This window comes from Ambystoma mexicanum, chromosome 9, assembly GCF_040938575.1.
Source record: "Ambystoma mexicanum isolate Mex_15411 chromosome 9, UKY_AmexF1_1, whole genome shotgun sequence".
Lineage (NCBI taxonomy): Eukaryota > Metazoa > Chordata > Amphibia > Caudata > Ambystomatidae > Ambystoma > Ambystoma mexicanum.
This window is the reverse complement of record NC_090931.1, coordinates 622,629,837-622,650,106: the sequence shown is the minus strand read 5'-3', so window position 1 is coordinate 622,650,106 and position 20,270 is coordinate 622,629,837. Positions and strand designations below refer to the sequence as shown.

General features: G+C 48.9%; 1 protein-coding gene across 3 annotated transcripts in view; it reads right to left on the bottom strand.

Moving 5' to 3' along the window:
- Nucleotides 1-1,911: 1,911 nt before the first annotated feature.
- Nucleotides 1,912-20,270, bottom strand: part of SEZ6 (seizure related 6 homolog) — a 1,141,307-nt gene continuing 1,122,948 nt past the window's right edge. Inside the window, exons 15-17 of one of the 3 annotated variants that reach the window (XR_011274646.1) lie at nt 6,418-6,538; nt 4,053-5,099; nt 1,912-3,865 (exon numbers count right to left, since the gene is read on the bottom strand). Coding sequence is in view for 2 of the 3 variants with exons in the window: in XM_069615298.1 (XP_069471399.1) it covers nt 4,934-5,099; nt 6,418-6,538 (287 nt within the window). In the remaining variant the exon portion in view is untranslated. Of the gene's footprint in view, nt 5,100-6,417; nt 6,539-20,270 lie in introns of all 3 variants that reach the window. The other 2 variants (XM_069615299.1, XM_069615298.1) reach the window with 2 other exon arrangements.

The following is a 20,270-nucleotide window of genomic DNA, read 5'->3' as shown; positions in this document are numbered from 1 at the left end:
TTGCTGTTTTAATGTAACATCAATCAGCGGCTGCAGACTTCAGGAAAGACGAGAACGCCGACCTTTGAGGCGGTGAATTCTACGATAAACAGAGATGGTGCAGGGACCTTAGATATTCCAACGCCACTCGCCCTCTACAATACACCACGCTCCCAGGAACTGTTCCATGGGCGTCTAGAGGACTCATGATCACACCACGGGGACATACGCATATGGTGGATTTCTTATCAGTATTGACATAAAGTGAACACTTACTCACTTTTTGACCCAGCACCACGCATGTATGGCGCACATTGTGGCGGCATTGCAGACTCACTGTGTTCTATTTCTGCAGCACAATACATACCACAGGCAATGAGGAATCGCTTTCACCACTCCCCTCCTGAAAAAGGCCATTATAATTGAAGCTAATGTAATATAATAGGCCAAAACACTTCAGTGTCAACATTATTATCTGTTTTAGTGTGCCAAAAGTGGCAACAAGAAACTGTATGTTCTTTATATATTGTGTCATTGCTAACCCATGACAATACAAGGTTGCTCTGTTATAAATCACCAGATGTTTTTGAATATATGATCTGTTGAAATTTTGTTTTTGTCATATAGGGATGGTTTTAGACTCACTATACGCTGCTGGTATGGTATCTCATGTATGTTTTACACATCACATTGCTATACAAAAAAATACACATTAACTGTATTTAAAAACTAGTCAGAGTAGATTTATTCTCCTCGTGTATGTGTTCTTGTCCAGATCTGCCCTGATCAACTGTTGTTGACACATCAGTCAGCATCCAGATTATGGAAATGAAATATTGGATATGATTTTAGGTTTCTTTTTTGTAATACGTTTATATATTCACCCTAATGAGCACAATGTTTGTATTTTATTGTGAGATGTGATTTTAATTGTGTACATGATTGTATTTTATAGTAATGGGATTTGTTTCTCAGTTGGATACTGTCAAAAGTTGTATTTAACCAAAATGACACCTTAATACAAAAATGTAAAAATACATAAAATTCACTACAGGACTTTGTCCACAATTCTTCTGCCTGAAGACGGCCTGGTATGTAATAACTCGTAGAAAACAGTGTTGAAGATTGCAAACAGGCCTGGGAAAACAAAAATAGGTTTCTGTCCCTAGCCTGCTAAAACAAGAAGGCCATCTCAATTAGTCACTGTAGCAGTCTTTCCTAAGTGTTTTGGATAGATGTAAATGCAAGAAACAAAGCCATTTTTACAGACCCTTGGTCAAAATGGGGAGTCCTGCAATTGCTCCAAATTGCCTGGTTGCCCTGTGTCAAAGATCGTTGCCTTTAATAGGTAGGTTTTTCTTGCCACCATCAATGATGCTAAAACGGGCACTGCTTCTAGGGAAATGACAGTACCAGACCAGTTATAAAGCCCAACAATTTTTCTGCACATTTCACCAAACCCTGTCATGGCATGCATTTCACTGGAATGGAAGGAGGCCTACAGTTCCTTTGTAATTGGGGAACCCATTGTAGGGGGACCCATTTGTGTTTCAAGGGTCATCACTCTAGCCCATTATAAGGAAGTCTGTCAAATCAACACTCAGATGTTTTAATGGTAAGTAAAACTTTATGTGAGTATTAGAATCAGCCAAAAACATGGGACTGTGTGAGAAAGGAAAGAAGGAGCAAAACATTACAAAATGTGCCTTGAATGGTGAACCAGAGAATACTATGGGAAGATAGAGTGTTTTTGAATGTGCGCCTTGTTAGTATTTCTTCTTTTTAATTGTCTGCTGTCAAAAGAAAGTTCTGTAAATAATTTAGTGTGAATGGACATTCCCAGTATCATCTGATGGCGCAAGAGTTTACTCAACTGTTAGTTCATACAATATTCAAATCCCAATGGCACTGTGCCATTCAGACACACTGGAATTGTACAGGAAAGAAAGATTCTTTATTCTTTTTCGAATTTCAGATTTTGTTACGTTAACAATATCATGAAATAACAGTTTTGTTGAAAATAACATCCTTGCACTTTTTAAAAATATACTATTTTTTTCTCTTGGTGATCGCCTGAGTTTTCCTCCTTTTTAGAATGCTTGTAAGATCTCTGGTAGAGGGTCATTGACGAGTCTGCAAACAGTTATTTCAGTGACGATTCTTCACACAAACATGTTACAGGGAATCATTATGCCCAGGTCATCTGTCTTCTAATGGTCTGGGAAATCCTGTGGAGTCATCATAGGTAAATTCTATCCTTTACTGTGATTTTCATCTCTTGGTCTGTAATGATTTGAAGATGCTACGTGCTTATGATACTCCCATTGGATGATCTTCTGTGTCTACACATCTGGTCATTTTATCAGTTAGCATGTCACGTGTCCAGCACTGACTATCTACAAGGAAACATTTTTAAACCAAGCCCATTTTATATCTAATTTAAACATTGTTGGTGAGGAGGACAGGATAGATCATATGGCAAAAGGGCTTAAAAGTGCAAAGGTTCAACCCACAATCTAGGGTACACATTTTCAATTCTGGGTACAGGAGAATGACAACATAGGGTTTCTCGTGAGTTCAAATGTTCTAACTCCAGGATCCTTGGTCGTTTGTTTTGCTGACAATAAGAGGACATGGTACTGCTGTAGAATAAAGAGCCTTTCTTCCCTATCAGCTGGATCTTCTGTGGATGAATAGTGTATGCTCAGACACTGCATCCAATGGCTTCTCCAAGTAAAGTTACTTATTTCACATTTAGAGCACATGCCCTTGAGAGCTGGCACATCCAGAGCTCATGTTGCCTTCTTGTAGCCGGGAGAGAGGAGGGATGGGTTTATGAATGAGTCCCTGTATGTTGGTAGGTGGTTGGGGTCTGCTGTTGTGTCGTTTTCCTTGTGTACGCGGGTAGGGAGTCTGTAAAGCCAAAGGATGAAAGGGCAGTCCAGCACTGCGAGAAACGTGCAAAGGGGCCGTGCATCACAGGCCTAGGTTATTTTTCCATGTCTAAAGATGGAGTGGATGTTGGACGTACAAAGAATGTAAGGGCTTAGTCTCCCAATTGTCCTCCAGAACACTGATGTTTGGAAATCAGCAGATGTACTTTGCCATTTGAACCGAAGAAATAAAGACCTCCCCCCTGAGACACTTCCCAACACACTTCAGGATCTTGACCTTGTTGCTCTGTGCATGATGCACACACGCGTATTGGGTGGTAACTGCACAACAATGCACACCTTGCAGAATGTTATTGCTTCCATACCTCCCTTCACGGGCTCGCGCATACCGTAGGGATGTCTCGAGAACTAGTTCCTCTCTAGCTATGTCTCCTCCTCTAGTATCTGCACTTCCATTTTGTTTCAACTTGCACTCTGTAGAACTCCTATCCTTGTCCTCCCGCTGCACTTTTATTTTGTTGCAATCCAAGAGGGTAGATCCAGGGTCAGGGTCAGGGTGGGGGACGTAGGAGAAAAAGAGTCGTTGGTTTCAGGCTCTGCTTTGTCATGACCAGAAATGGTGGGAGAGGAGGCGTCACCTTAAGCAGGATCCAAAAGTATCTGGACCATAGCTGCTGCAACAGGAAAGGAATAGTTCCAAAGTCACCACACAATTCTGGCTGCTGCCGTATGCCCTCACACCAGGAGGCGGAGCCGGAGCAAGAAGGGTCCTGTCCCGTCCCAAGGTAGTATGTACAGTGCAGTGCTGCTGGTGAGACTCAGTGTGTCAGGAAAGTGGCTAGGTGGTCACAATCAAAAGGAGAGCCTGCAGGAGAGTGTGAGACGGTTCCGCCTTCTTCCCTCCCTCCTCCTCCACTTCCAGGTGGTGGCGGTCAAACGAGGCCTCCCCGCAGCGTTGCTGTCTAGATGGATACTTCATACTCTCTGGTCTCCTGGAAAGAAACCAACAGAACGTTAGGAACATGGATGCTGTGATATGTTTACTATATGCTGGGCCTGTAGTATGTCATGAAGCCATGCACCCTTGCCCGATCGCCAGATCACGCTGTGTTCCTCCACTTGCTATTCTTTGTGTGCTACAGCATTGCCTTTGAACCACACATCGCCCTTTCACCTTACCCTCTAGTCCTTTCTTTCTTTCTCATGCCATAGCCCTGCACATCTGTCTTCCTTGTTCTCTGGGCCACCAGATGTTCTTGCGCATGCCACTCCCCCATTCTAACATTTTTCCTGAAAGAGGACTGGTGAGGATGGGTGTGATGAAAGGGGTGCTGGGTTTACTGGTCATGGCGGTGGGAGTGACAGCAGTGACAGCCAGGATCACGGTTCTGGTAAGGATGGTTTGGCTGGTGATGGAGGCAGTGCTCAGAATAATATTGGGTAGGCTAGTGTTGGAGGAGCACCTGCTTTAAACAATGGTCCTGCAAAAAGCTGCATTTGATCATATCCGCACTGGTGAGAATGGCTTTTGCGATGACACGGGAAATCCCTAAGCTGATGCCAGTGGTTTCCTAGGCGATGGCATCGGTTATGGCAGCACTGCTTTTATAAATGATGACCTTGCTGATACCAGGAGTGGTGAAAGGGACCGCCAAGAAGTTGACTTTGGTGATGTTAGCACTGATGTAACTGCTTTTGGGGAAGACGGTAATGGCGATGGTAGCTCTGATGACAATGGTCCTCAAGAAGCAGACGTTGATAGCAGCATTGATAACACTGATGCGGTAGGAGCTGGTGTTGATGGCGGTGGCACTCATGCCAATGTAGAAGCTGATGGTGATGGTAGTGGCATGGACCAGAAGGATCCCAAAGAGACTGGTTGATGGGTTAGTGACCACACCACTTCTGAGTGAAATGATTGACAGATGAGAAGATGCAGCCAAGTAGTGGTGATTATGGGTACAGAATGATGTGGCGATCAATGAGCTGACACCAATGGCTTTGGCGTGTGGGATGAAGATGCCAGCGTGGATGGCGCTTGCAGGGTGGAGCATCCAGTATCAGGTTGACACAGCCAAGGTGGCAGGGTCCAGGTCTTGCAGCTGGAGGGGCTCACTACTTACTCCAGACTCGAATGTTGGGTTATCAAACGCCGACTCCACAGTGATCTGGTCATAGGGCTGAGAGGCGGTCAGAGGAATTCGGAGCAATGTCTTGCCTTGCAGCCTAAGAGAAGAATGGACACAAAACAATAGTGTGAATTAGAGCACCTTGAATGAAGGGCGGTCGGTTCACTGTCACAACACCAGACCAGAGCATAGCATTAGTGGTGGAAAATAAATAGAGGTGTGTGCATTTGGAGTCCTCCAGCATTAAGTAAAGCGTGGCGCTATGGTAAGGAGATATGTGATCGTACTCTAACTGCATTGAGTAGCAAGCGACAGGCAGGGAGGTGGGTGCCGTGGGATCTCCTGGCCACAAGTCAAGGTATTAGATGGAAAGATGTGTGTAGTAGAAGCATCCAGCAGTGAGAATGTTGTGAGGACGACCTGTGTGTCAATGATTCTCATTGGTGACGGTGCAGCAATGGTACACCATGCAGTATTTCCGGATTCCACATATTTAAGTGCCCCCACTATTATGGTTTGAGAAACCCATCATTGGGAAATCTGCCTGCTTTCGTGTGTGGGTGGTTACCTCCACAAACACGCATAACTGGATGCAGTGTTGCCCAAGGGGTATTACTATAAGACTCCAAAATGGGAAATAACTAAAAGGCCCACGTGACTCTAAATCATGTGGCCCTTTCGTTAGGGCATTCAGTGACTATATTTGAGTTTGCCACTATTTGTACAGGAAATAATACCAAACTTGACCCAAGATAGACGGTTTGAGCTAAAAGGTTCGTGGGAGCTTGGCCTGACACTTCCTTGGTGCAGCGCTCAGGGAAAGCGCAAAGAAAGTGTTAATATAGGACCCTTCATATAGTGCTCACTTGGCATAGCCTTTGTCCATGCCCCGAACATAGTGACCAATCAGGCTGCGTCCACTGAGAATGGCTTGCGCCCATGCCCAGTGGATAACGTGGCCAGATCATGTTTTTGGCCTGCAATGGATGGAGTGACCCTCCTTCACAATTGGGAACAGTGTCCCTCTCCACACTCTCTACTGCACATTGCCCGCAAGGCATTGCCGCACGGACCATACCCCTTTTTTGTCCCTCCTCTGTAACTTTCCCTCCCCCTGAACAAAACTTTACTAAACTTCCAATGACCCTTGGCCATGACACGGACATCTTCAAGTCACCCAGTGAATCCATGTCTCGGGAGGATAGCTCAGGGGCAACATGCTCGTCTTGGAAGCTAGACGACGCAGAGCAACACATGTTCGATCCCCGCATCCGTGCTTAGAAACCTCTGGTTATTAAATGCGTTATAAATAACCTAACCTATCATATCATGCGGGAGGAACATTTGGAATCCTTTTACAAGGTGGTACCGGTGTATGGAGACAGTGGCGGGAAGCAATCGCTATGAACACTTACCTTGAGAAGTAGAGGAAAATGCCGCCAATGATGAGGGCAACGATGACAACTGGGATGAAGATTGCAATCAGGATGTTGATCCCTTCTATTAGGTTTTCAGAGGAGATGGACTTTGCCACAGCTGAATCGGAGTGAGACAAAGAGAGACAGACAGAAAGTTAAAAGTTGAGTGCAAAAGAGGAACAAAAAACAACCAATAAAGGAAGCAACAGAGAGACGAAAGAAACAAGATGGAGAACAAGGAAGCAAATGGACCGGAGATAGAGCCACCGAGGACCAACAAGGGTGTGGAAGGCACGTGTTGAAGAAAGAAGAGAGCCGACAGCGGAAAGGGCCATGGACAGAGAAAAGAGAGATATAAAACAACACAATAATATGTAGTGTTAGCAAAAGGCCGGGCTAAAGAGTGATGTGCAGGAAGGCGATCTTTTCAAAGGATCACATTCCATTCTACTTGCAAAGATTTGGAATTCCGTATTCTCCGGGATCATTGCAGCATCCTGTATTTGGGACATCCCAGGTGACTGCTGTGACAGTGCCATCTCTGTAGCACTCGGTTTCAGCCACAGATGAGCATGGGTTTATTTATTTATTTTTCGTACTTATATAGCGCCCTAAACCCGGAGGTATCTAGGCGCATTAACTTAAGGATACGGTTACATGAAGTGCTAGCAGCATACAATTACATCGCTGTCTATTGAAGGCGCTATAGTTTTTTGCAAGGAAGGTTTGAGCTCCTGCAAAGGCTTAAATGCCACTGTGTCCTGATGAAGATCCAATATGCACCGTGGGTTGAAACATGCTGGCACATGCTGATTGGCAGTAGTGTCATTTTTATGATTAGGTCCCCTGTTGCGAACACATAGGTAGTAACATTTGTCTAGGCAGTGCATGGCACATTGTGTACATGATTTTCACCATAGATACGCCACTTGTCTTTTTACTACTTTACGTCATCTTCTATAACAGGGGTCTGCAATCTGTGGTTCTCTAGATGTGTTGAATAAACCACAACTCCCATGATACCACAGCATTGATATCCTGGATAAGGATGGTTCTATTTGTTGTCCAAAACATCTGGAGAGGCAACGGTTGCAGACCTCTGTTCTATACAGTAGCAGATGTTCTACATTGATATGCAGAATGTGTCTATTAAAGGATTATTTCAACACACACTACAGAAGAAGAAACAGTAATGTCATCCGCATGTTCAGCATGATTGCAGGCCAGGCAGGTGCCACGAACGTTGTCGTTTCGGTGCACAATAGTGACTTAGCATATTAATCATACAGTCTGGTAGAATGCCATACAGTCATAGATTAGACATAAGTATTGCCTCTTCCCCATGTCTTTTGCGTAAACATGAACTGAAGTGGAACACTTTTCTGGACTTCCTGTCTATTGATGCCACTTCCCACTAAAATATTATTCTCATTTTATTCCCCCTGCTCCCTCGCGTCCGTCCTGTTGGTCCTGCTAAAAAATGTGATACGTTCATTGGGGTACACTCCTATGACTTGGTTCTAGCTGTATTTTTTTCTAATATCAAGTTGGTCGACCTTGGTCTTTTTACTTACATAATTGCTACTATTTACTAATGTTATAGCTATGTTTCATTAACTTTAATAAAGACCTTTTAAACAAAAAAAAGAAGTGCTTAGTCAGCGCCCGTCACACCCTTATCATAAAGGCCTTCTGTTATCTGGGCTTCTCCAGAAAGTGTGTGCATTGCAATCTTGTGTTAGAAGCCTAATCTCTGGCTGGTCTAGGCAGAGTGATTAGTACAGCTCGCTACCAAGTCCCGTGCCCCTCACACTTCCGGGTTCTCCTCCAGGGCTCTCCAGCGAGACGACTGCTCTCGCGCAACTTCAAGTTTACGAACAGGACTTTACACACCTCGACAATTTCAGCCCTATCCTGAAGAGCTTTACATTTGTCGACCGTCTTGCTAACACTGGAGGTTTGGGGGTACAGAGGGTGGGGGGCCGGCGGGTGGGTGAGCTGAGAAAGAAGCTGTCACACCAGTCCTTGCGATGCATATCCGTGAAAGGGGGTTTATGACAGTGACGACGACAGTAAAAAGAAAATGGAGGAGGCACCCTGATAACCTGGGCGGTGTCCTCCTCCTGTCCTCCCCCTTCCCCCTCTGGGACGAAGGGGAGGCGCTGCGGAAAGCGCGGCAGAAATTGGAAAAGCCCACGAAGGGCTACAAAGAAAATGGGTAGAGCTACCCCTTTATAACGGGCGGGCTCCTTACTGCAGGCAGCATCCAGCCTTGGCAGAAGGACTCCCGCCGCTACTACCAGGAAGAGGATTTCGTTTTCGCTACTACCAGCAAGAGGTTTTCGTTTTCTGCACCCCGAAGTGCTGGCCGGCGTAAGTCTCAGTCTCAGAGACTAGGAGCGGATAAGCAGATGGTGAAGAGTTTGGCTGCTCTCAGTGTTCGGATCTGCGTGAGTCTCGGTCGGAGACTAGGAGGGGCCAGGAGCGGAGCGGACCGAGACCCAAAAAGGAGCAGTAGCCGCCGCAGGAGCAAGGAAAGCTGCCGCAGCTGAGGGGCCAGGAGCCGCGGATCCGCGAGCAGGAAGAGCAGCTGGCGGTGAGAGTGAGAGCAGCTGGCTGAGGAGCGGGACAGCGGGAGCAGCCCAACGGAAGCGGAGCAGAGGCGACGAAGGACCGGAGGAGGAGCGCGGAGCAGCAGAGCGGGAGGAAGGAGAACACCTCCCCCCCGCAGCAATGAGTCGGGGAAAGCGGAGGAGGCGCTAGGCTCGGCCCAACAGGTGAGGCAACAGTTAGGGAGAGAGCACACGGCACCCGCCTGAGCTGCGGTCTGAGCGGCAAGGACAGGGCCCGGGCCCACCTGGGTGTTCGACACGGGTACAAATTCCGCACTGGCCCGTGGGCTCAGGCATTTGACTCGCACGCCCGGGGCATCACAGGAAGAGGCACGTGAGGTGCTGGGGAGGGACATTCCATAAGAGCTAGCTGCAGCTACACAAGGAAACAAGACACACTGAGCAGCCGTGCTAAATGGGCAGCTGGCTGAGTAAGGAGGGGCGCAAAGGACTACTGGCAGAGCCGAACAAGAGCAGGGTAACTAAGCCCACAACAGCAAGTGGTGGACTGCATTGATTGGGGACGGTTAAAACATGGATTTAGAGGCATTTATAGCAGTGGCCAGGCAGGCTGCAGCCAAACATGGGCCCAATTGGATGGAGGCCATGATTCCTCAAGCAAGAGAGGAGCAAGCCGGGCCCAGTCAGAGGCCCGATTCCCCCTTAATGTTCCCGGACAAGGAAGATGCAAATGTCCAGGAGAGGGAAGGAGGAACAGAAGAGCAGGATGTGGAGGAAGAGGCCCCAGAAACAAAAAGAAAAAGAACCATGACAGAGAAGGCCAAAGCAAACAAGGAGCAGGCTATGAATGGCAAGACGCCCAGGGCAACTGGGGCAAGAGGCAAAGGAAAGACAAGGTGATTGTGGCCGTACCGGCATCTACACCTGTGGAGGCACCAGGGAACCGGGTCCCACCCAGCACACCTGCAACCAGACCGGTGGCGGTGACTGAAGAAGGGCCCGCATCCTTGGAGGCCGTGAAAGGTATGATAATGCAATGTGTGCAGGCATGGGGCAGTGGTGACAATGGGCAATTATTAAGTGGTAATGTGAATGCTTTCAACCAAATTGCAAGCGAGGTGGCGGTAGTTCAGCAGAGAGGGGTGTCTCTGGGGTCAGGGGGGCGGGGCTCAGGGGGCTACCATGCAATCTGACCAGCTCCGGTGTGTCGGGTGTGGGGCAACCAGTGGTCAGGTAACCTTCCAAGCGCTGGATTTTCCGGGGGGGGTGGTGCAGTGGACTCAGGGTCAGCAGGGCACATCACTGGTCAACTCCAACTCCATAGGGGGGGTGACTCTGTGACCCAGGATGGCACAGCACAGAGTGGGGCAGGTCAGGCACCAGCCTGGTGGGGCAAGGGTCTGCAGAGCCAGGGGCAAACCCAGTGAACAATCGTAATGGAGTGCAAGAGGGAATATGGGGGCCTAACATGACACGGTATGGAAGGGCAATGCCAGGCTTCACACCAGTCTGGATGTCAGTGAGCTTGTTATCATGGCACAAACCAGGGGCCACCAAGGAGAGAGTGTGGAGGAAAGAATTTATTGAAATCCTGGATTTCGTGGGGATGGAACCTCTAGTGGAGGGTATAAAGTTCTTGTCAGAAAAAGAGAAGGAGAAGAGGGACAGGGAAAAACCCAAGGTGGAACCATCCATACATTACTGGTTAAAGGCGTTCAGGGTGTATTTGTCAATCATGGAGAAATATCCTCAGGATGCACTGTCAATGATTGCCTATGAACAGTATATACACGACCTATATCTGAAGCACAGGGGGGGGAGGATGGTTACAGTATGATCGGGGTTTTCGGTTGAAAATGTAGGTATGGGCAGCTTTGTCTTGGGATGAGATGGACATTGGGGGTTTCTCAGACAAAATGGTGCCCGCAGAATAAGGGGGAGAGAAAGCCTCAGGAGAAAAACCTCATGTTTGGAGGGGCAGGGGAGGATATGCCCGTCGGGAGAGGGCGTCCTTTCGCGGGCACTCCTCCTGGAACAGCAGAGCCAGCTACCATGAGGAGCAAGCAGATTGCTGGAGGGTTAATGCTGAAGGGGATTGCCCCTTTGGCAAACCACGTCGCTGTAGGCACCCACAGGGTAGAGGTACCGGGGACCGCAGCTCCTCAGCCAGTGAGGGGAGACATAGGAGTAGCCCCAAGGCAAAGGATAAGCTCAAGAGAGAATGAGGTTAAAAGCAACATGTTAATAGCGACTCGCCCCAAGATGTGTAAAATGATGATTAAAAATGATCTGCCAACACCGGTCAACCTCCAAGCAATGACTCCCTGGTTAAATACTTATCACAACTGTGGTGATGCAAAAATGCTGTGGGAAGGTTTCATGTGGGGTTTCAAGATCTCCTGCACAGATGTTAAGAAGGGCAAGGAGGCTCTTAATTTGAGGTCAGCACTGGGGATGCCTGAGGTAGTGGCACGCAAAGTAAACAAAGAGGTCAAGTTGGGTAGGGTGGCGGGTCCATTCACGTGTCCACCAATGGCGAATCTGGTAGTGTCTCCATTGGGGTTGGCCCCTAAGAAGGAGAAGGGACAGTATCGTCTAATCCATCACCTCTCTTTGCCAAAGGGGGAGTCGGTTAATGATGGCATACCCGAGGAGCTGTGTCGAGTGCAATATTCATCTTTTGAGGATGCAGTGGAAGTTGTGAGGGCGGCGGGAAAGGGAGCCTTGATGGGGAAGGCCGACATAGAGTCGGCATTCCGGTTGTCGCCCATTTAAAAAGAAAGCCAACATTTGTTCGGGTTCAAGGTGCAGGACCAGTATTACTATGATACATGTTTACCTATGGGGTGCGCCATTTCCTGTTCATATTTCGAAGCATTTAGCACTTTTCTGGAGTTTACAGTCAAGCAGGAGTGTCGAGTAGGGGCGGTAGTTCATTACCTGGATGATTTTCTGTTCATTGGCAAATAAGGGTCCAAGGAGTGTGGGGCCCTCATGAGTACATTCCAGGGGCTGATGGACGTGATGGGGGTTCCGCTAGGCAGAGAAAAAACTATGGGTCCAGTGACCTGCTTGACGTTCTTATGGATAGAAATTGACACAGTCAAAGGGGAGTGCAGGCTCCCGCAAGACAAGGTGAAGAAATTGAAGGAGAGTATAAAAGGTTTGAGGGGTAAGAAGAAGACGACCCTGAAAGAACTCCAGTCGCTGGCAAGTAACCTCAATTTTGCAGGGAATGTCATACTGGTGGGTAAAGTATTTGCAAGGAGCATCAAACTCAAAACTGTGGGGTTGCAACATTCAGGACAGCATGTCAGGTTGGGGCCTGAAGTATAGGAGGACCTGGGAATGTGGGACAATTTCTTGGAAAAATTTAATGGGGTGCTACTGTGGAGAGGGGACTGGAGCAGCAATGACAGGCTCAAACTATTCACAGATTCATCGGGGGCCCTGCGGTTTGGGGCCATTTTGGACACCAAATGGTATGGCATGGCATGGCCAGTGGAGTGGCACCAGCAAGGCATCACCAGGGACATCACGTTGCTTGAGCTCTTTCCCATAGTGATAGCGTTTAAACTTTGGGCGGAGCCGTTAAAAGATATAAAAGTGTTGCTCTGTTCAGACAACCTGGCAGTAGTTCAGATCATAAATCAAGGGTCAGCCAACAACACAAGGGTGTTACGGTTACTAAGGGAACTCAACAAAAGCATGCTGGCACTCAACATTGAGGTGCGAGCAAGACATATACCTGGGGTCAAAAACACGGTGGCTGATGCTCTCTCTCGTTTGCAGTGGGAAAGATTACGAGGGAGTTGTCCGGGAGCAGACAAGGTGATGACGCCGTTGGAAACTCAGTGGTGGGACATGATTTGGGCAATCTGAGAACCCTGATCCACACAGCACTAGCACCAGGCACGGCAAGTAGATACAAGTCATGCTGGGAACGGTTCTTGGCTTTCCAGCAGGAGGTATTGGTGGAGGGGCAAAGGGAGCTGCCGGTGAGGGCCTTTGTGGGTTGGGGCTGGCACAAGGGGAAGACCAGTTCATGGATGGTCTATCGCTTGGCAGCAATCGCCCATTATTCGAAACATGGAGGGAAAGGTGACCCGACAAAGGAGCACTACATTGTAATGGCCATGAAGGGCTGGGCTAAGCAGGGAATGCCAAGGAGCGATGAAAGAACGCCCATAGACATAGTCAAGCTGCACAAACTAGTAGGTTGCCTGGAGGAAGTTTGCCATGGTGGATTTGAAGTGTCGTTGTTCAGGGCGGCTTTCACATTAGCTTTCTTTGGGGCATTCTGGGTGAGCGAACTGGTACCAGAGAACAAGGGGGCCAAGGGAACAGGTTTCTTTACAATTGCAGGACGTACACTGTTCAGGTGGGCGGTTGACCTTGTTTTTAAGGAGATCAAAGACAGATCAGGAGGGGAAATGATGCACAGTGGCTCTTCAACCCATCACGGGAAGCATAGTCTGCCCAGTCAGGGCCGTGTCGGGCTTTCTCAGGCAGAGACCACCCTTGGGAGGGGGGCCTCCACTGCTCATTCGCCAGGACGGATCTGCACTGAGCCGCTTCCAATTTTGAAGGGTTATGGAGCTAACATTGGAGAGAATTGGGGAGACAAGGGGAGTGTTCGGGACACACTCATTCCAGATAGGGGCAGCCACGTCAGCCGCAGCCATGGGCCTGTGGGATGTGGAAATCAAGCAGATTGGGAGATGGAGAAGCGGGTGTTTTAAGAGTTACATCAGGCCGGAAAAACTGTAAGGTTGACATGCCGCCTTCTCTTCCCATTAGCACCAGCCCGAAGGAGAAGGAGATCTGTCTGGGTAATAGGACACTCATTTGTGTCTAGGGCAGGGGCAAGCTGGACTGCAGAGCAGGAGGAATTGACGGGTTGAGAATTGGGTGGCACAGGGTGCCAGGATTGAAATGGGCACAGCTGCAGGGGCAGGTGCGCAAACTGCTGGGGAAACAGCAAAAGCCGGACATATTGGTCATACATCTGGGAGGTAATGATTTGACACGCCTGGGGAGGGGGGCTTTGACGCGGGAAATGATGTTCTCATTACAGGAGCTGGCAGGACAACTGAGAGAAACGGAAATCATCTGGTCGGAGATAATCCCAAGACTGGAATGGAGATGCGCGGATAATCACGCAGCCGTGGAGAGATCCAGGCGGAAGTTGAATTGTGCAATGGCCAAATTCTGCAGAGGCACAGGATTTGGGCAGATCAGACACGGCCTGATTAACTTGAAATCCCCAGAGTATTATCTCAAGGATGGGGCGCACTTGTCACCAAAGGGGATGGATGTTTTTACTGGAATCTCTGCACAAAAATCCTAGAAATGTAAGAGAAGAAAAAGGGGGGAGCCACGGTGGGCAGTAACCCACCTGTGGCGTTGCGGTGTTTGGGCGACCAAGCACAAGAGACAGACTCAGGAACACCTGCCAGGGCAGGCGAGGCGCAGGTGCAAAGGGTTGGGAGAGTTGGGCCTACACTGGACTTTTGGAAGAAAAGGGGGAAGCAGGTTGTTGGACACAGAGCAGTCGCTGCATCTTCTGAGTTATTTCCACTAATGTGTGCAATGTGGTTTTTATGATGTGGAAAATAAATCTGCGGCCTTTTATGCCAAAAAACAGAAACAAGACTCATTCTACAGATTTCTGGGGGTAAAGTGGAATAAGCTCTATGTAATGGGTCCAAATGGACGGATGCACGGGTTATCGCTGCTTCACGACAATTACCCCGTTAGTTGAACTCTCTATGGGGGCTAGAGCGCGAGTGAAAGGAATAGAATCAAATATAGTGGGTGGCTGAGGCGGGGATTGGTATAGGAGGGGAGAGGGTGTGAGATACAGGAAAAAGGGCACACCCACACAAAAAGAACAAAGGAAGGCAGGGGGAGAGGGAGGAAGATGCAGGGACAACTGTGACAAAAAAGCGACCCGGGCACCAAAAAATGTTGCACATTCACAAATGGCAAATTTGCAACAAAACGTTACAGGGTGCAGTTGATCAAACTTGGCAACTTTTGATAATTGTAAGCTCACTTGGCTAGGTGTATTTAGAGTATTATCTCTGTGCTGATGTGGCTTTTTTCATGAAAAATAGAGGTGCCCCTTTTCTGTGACTTCTACAATGAAAAAGGTAGCGCTGTCGTGCCAACCCCAAACCCTTGAAAACCAGGGTCGGACTGGCCACAAAATTGTCTCGGGCACCAATGAAAAAGTGGCCCACAGTTGCAAATGACAATTAATTATTTTTGTCACACATTTATAATAGGACCAAAGGGGGAGTTTTCGGATAGGATGTGATGCAAAATTGTGCAAAGATGATTTATTTAGCAAAACTGGTCAAAATTATTTGCCGCATAGTGAAGTAACTCCTCAAACCGGCCCACATTGAGCAAAAAAACTGGCCCATACCAGCATTTTGCATTTTTGGTTCGGCCATGTGGCTATTGCCCTATAGGCTGGTCCGAGCCTGTTAAAATGTTCAGTGGCACTTAACAACGGTATGCAATGATAAAATTGCGGCAAGAATGTCGCCTGTACAAAAAACTGCGGCACAAATGCTGTGGTTTAACCCGTTAAAGGTGTACCCCATTACACCATTTAAGGGGAGCGGGGGATGTGGGGGTGTCCCCCGCTCCTCTTAAATGGTATAATGGTTGCGGGGCTGTCCCCCACATCCTTTACATGGATTGCAGTGGCAAACCAACAGCCTTTTTGCTGCGATTTTAACACATGAACCTTAACAACTACCGAAGAACTCGGTGAGGAGTGGACCAGGCAAAAGCGTAAGCATCATTCGAGATACCCAGGTGCCGCTGCTGCTCGTTCTTCCTCTCTATTGCAGACAGGAAGGATATATATATATGTATATTTTTTTACTAACTTGCGTGGTCGTTTTTTTGATTTAGGAAATAAATATCATGCTAATATTTTATAGTGTTAAATTGTTCAAGATGAGGTCATCAGACTTAAATACTTCTTTTACTTTTGGGTGCTGTTGTCGGTGAGGTTTAATTTTTGGGGAATCTTTTTCAATTTGATTTATTTTGTTGTATATGCTGTTTTTAGTTTTGGCTATTAGGTGGCGGTAAAGCACCACCCGAAAGTATAAACTATTGCATTAGAGTACAGCTAGGGAGAAATAGCATATGAGGAGAGACACAAAGTTTGTAGGTGTTGTTTGTTATTTACCCACCGATTGGCCGCTGATGGCCAGGCCCTATGCCCATGGCCACACACTTCCTGCCCCTCCATGCCCAAAATACCTCCACATGGGAACTCTTTGAGCTCACTTTATGGTGCCTTACCGTCAAACTTTGTGCTTTAAGTGCCTGCCAGTGTTTTTTCAAAGCAGTCTTCTGAGAGTTAATAACTTAACTGGAGGAGTAAACGCGCTGCGGGTGCAAAGTCTTAGCCAGGTCTGTCTTCAACCACTCAGTTTATAAGCACTCTGCGTGTCCTTCACTGAAGTCCTGTTAAAAACAAGCATTGGCCAAGCCAACAGTTCAGGCTTGTGTATACACTTAAGGCACTTGCCAGGCACTGCTATTATATGCCCAGGTACTCACACCATTTCACAGCTGCTACCATCCATGGTCAGTAAATACCACCTGGCAGTGTCTGGCAAATGCCTTTCCCATGCCTAGAAAACTGTTGGCATTGCCAATGCGTGTTATATAGTGCTCATTCCTCTTGCAGTCACTACAGCATGATGGCAGGGGGGAAATGAAGTATGCCAGACAATATGTAAAGATCTCAACTCCAGGCACTGAGGATGTTTCCCGGTGACCGTATGGTGCAGTGAGGTCAAAGGGGCTGCCAAGTCTTCAGGCATCTATGAAATCGCCTTCAATCATCACCAAGTCGCAAGTAATGGACGAGAGAGCCTTGGTGGGTTGAGCCTAAGGAAAGAATCTACCCCCAAAGTATTAAGACATATCCGGGCTGTTGGCAGGAAGATCAGCGGGTACAATCACAGGCTCTTGTGGTGTATTCTGGGGTACATCCAGGCCGTGCTAATGGCGTTAGCACCCTTTTCCAAGGGCTGGAACGGGGTGGGCAAGGTTAACGGCCCGAGTCCTTGTTGATCGCCCTCACTTCGATCGGGCCATTAACTCGGGCTCCCGGAAAGGGTTTAGTTGAATAAAAGTGGGTTTTAAAGGTAAAAAAAACAGGGTGTTGGAGGTAGGGACCCCCCCATTAAAATAAAAAGGAAAAAAATGCATTAGATGCATTTTTTGATGGTATGGCATTAGATGCTTTGGCTGTCGATGGAATGACTATAAACTGGTGCTAACGCCACATTGTTTGATGTCACAGTGACTCGCAAACACGGAGCTGGGGAACGAGAATGGTGGTCGGGCAGTGCTCTTCCGCTGGGCTCAGGGCCCTGGTTCCAGTCGAACCATTACTCATAGCAGGGATTGGCGAGGTGGGCCGCTGCAGAGCTTTGCCAGGTGGTCATCTGACGCGTGAAGACGTACATTTGCAAGCAGTTCATGCTTAGTCATCGTGGATGATCTCTAGGCATGTGCAGCAAACTAGTGCTGTACGGCAAGTTTATTACAAATCTTTATGTTACAAGTCATTTGTAAAGTGCTCCTTTGCTCTTGGTAGTGCCTCGCGGCACAATGGTGCACTGACCTGGTTTGCCAAAGGAGTGACATGTCCTTTCCTGCATGCACTGTAGGTTGATGTGCAATCTACCCCCTAACGTTGTCTGCCAGCACAGCAGGCATTGCAATGTTGGCAGTTGCTTTGCAAACCATGAAGTATATTGCAAGGGGCTGTGGGCACCAAGGCCTCTTATGTGCTTTTGTTATTTGCACTCTGCCATGGGGGCTGGATGGTAGCGGGAGAGTCTGCACCTGCAATAAGAGAAGAGTGTGGAACTGGGAACTGGCTGCTGAGTAACACGTAAGCTTGGCCGCTTAGCGGGTGGAACCCCTTTTTCCTCCCTGACCATGGGATGAGCTGTGGGAAGAGTGTGGTCATGCGGCAAGGACAGCGGCATTGAGAGCGTGAGCGGAATATGGCGCACAGGAGGGGGCCATGAGGGATACAGAGGAAGACAGGTGAGTGGGGGGATGGTAAGAGTGGAGCCCAGGGGGCAGGGGCACTGAATGGAACAGGGGAGTAAGCACAGGCAGAATCCTGACAGGCATCAGGGTCCATGGCTACAATGGTGCACGTTGCCTAGGAGCCCAGAATCCTGCTTAGCTGTCGGGATGCCGGCATTCACCCCAGGGGTTAATGGCTGGCATATGCCTTCTATCTGTGACAAAGACCCTCTATGCCCTTGAGGGTGTGTGTGGTGGTGACTCGTGGACTGGGCTCCACCATATGCTGAGTGATGTTGGACTTCGGGGTGTTCTGGGAAGGAACACCTGGTTCCATCCCCCAAACAATGGTAGGGGCCAGTAGGGGTCCATTGCATTTCCAGCCCGATATATAAGGCTGTGGAAGAAGCTGCTTTTTTCACTAGTCATGGAAAAGTCAATGGGTCCTTTGGGAAACGACCCGTGGTGTCCGGCTATGGCAGACACCACTGAGAGGGCCGGCATGCAATCTACCAGAGTTAAAGCGTGTTGTGTTTCACCTGAGAGGCGAGCTGGCCAAGACTCATTGCATCAACGCCCCATTAACCACCACAGTTGCAAACAAAGAGGGACTCGTGCAGGGAACAAGAGCAGCTCTGACCCCCACAGTGGGACCTAGCCCCCGTGCCCCTGATTGCATGCATGCCTTGAAATAATCAAAGATGGCGGACGTGCCTCTTGAACGCTCAGTGCGTGAACAGAATGAGATACACGCCAACCAATTAACCACTCCCGGTGAGGGGAATGTAGTAGGTGCCTGCCAGTCTGAGGGAAGAGACAAACGTGGATGCCAGCTGCAGACCCCTGGGGAAGATCCAGTCCATGGGGACGGCGCCCATGCGTATAAAATCCACGGTCTGAAGGGAGTGGTGTGGAGAGTGAAGGTGACGACGGAGAATCCAAAAATGGAGGAGGCACCCCGATAACGTGGGCAGGTTCCTCCTCCTCCTCCCTCCCCCATGTGTAAGGGGGAGGGCACCGGCCAAAAGAGCGTCAAAGCGTCCAGAAGTCCACGAAGGGCTGACAAAAGAAAGGGGCGGGGGAAGCCCTTTGTAACTAGCGGGCGTACTACTGCAGGAAGCATCCAGCCCCTGTAGTAGGACGCCCGCCACAGAGGACGTAGAGGAACTTCGTTTTGTTTTCATTTTTGTCACAAAGTGCTGCTTGAGGACTTGAGAAGAAGGAGCGGAGCCAGGAAGCAGCAGTCGCAGCGAGGAGTCGGACGCGAAGCCACGGTGCTGGTGCCGTAGGCCGCCGTGCAGGAGAGGAGCAGCCATCGCGGATCAAGTAATTTGAGGCCTGCCAATGTGGGAGAAGCTGCGTCGGTGTCCGTGGCAGCAGAGGAGTGCGGTGGTCAGCGGGAGCAGCGGAGCAGGAGAGGACTACATGGGTCAGCGCCGAAGGAGCCAGAACAGCTCAGCGGAGCGCTCGGCGAACGGTGAGGACCTTGGAGCGAGTCGAGGAAGGCATGGAACCCGGGTAGAGATGGTGAACGGTATGTTCATGCAGTGCATGCAAGCATGGGGGAGAAGTGGGCGGGGTCAAGGATTGTGTAATAATGAAAGTACTGTTAAGAGTGTGGAAAATAATGTTGAAATAGTAAACCATCAAGGGTTGAATCGGGGTCCAGGGTGTCCTGGGATGGGGGTGTATCATGCTTTTGCCTTACCCAACGCAGGCCCCATAGGGGGGGTTAGCCATTTGCCTCAGGTGCGGGCAATTCCAGCAGGGCGGTATCAGGCTGTTGCTTTACCCAGCGCTGGCCCCTTAGGGGGTTAGCTAGTTGCCGCTGGTAGGAGCATCTCCTGCAGGAACACAACAGGGGCTGGCATGTTGGGGACAAGGGCCCCGGGGTCCACACTTTTAGTGGGGAGATCCAAGGGGCGCAGTCAGCTGCAACAACCCCATCCAATCTGGGGCAGGGTGGAGTTTGGGGTAATATAACCCAGTATGGGAGACCAATGCCAGGCGTTGCTTCGGTCCGTAGTGGCAGTGAACTCCTTGGTATGGCACATCCCATGGGCCACTAAGGAAAAGCTTTGGAGGAAGGAGTTTTTTGACATTTTGGACTTGGTGGGGATGGTACCCAAAGGGGAGGGCCTGAGGGACCTGTCAGAGAAAGAGGAGAAGAAGAGGGAAAGGGAGAGAGCCAAGGTG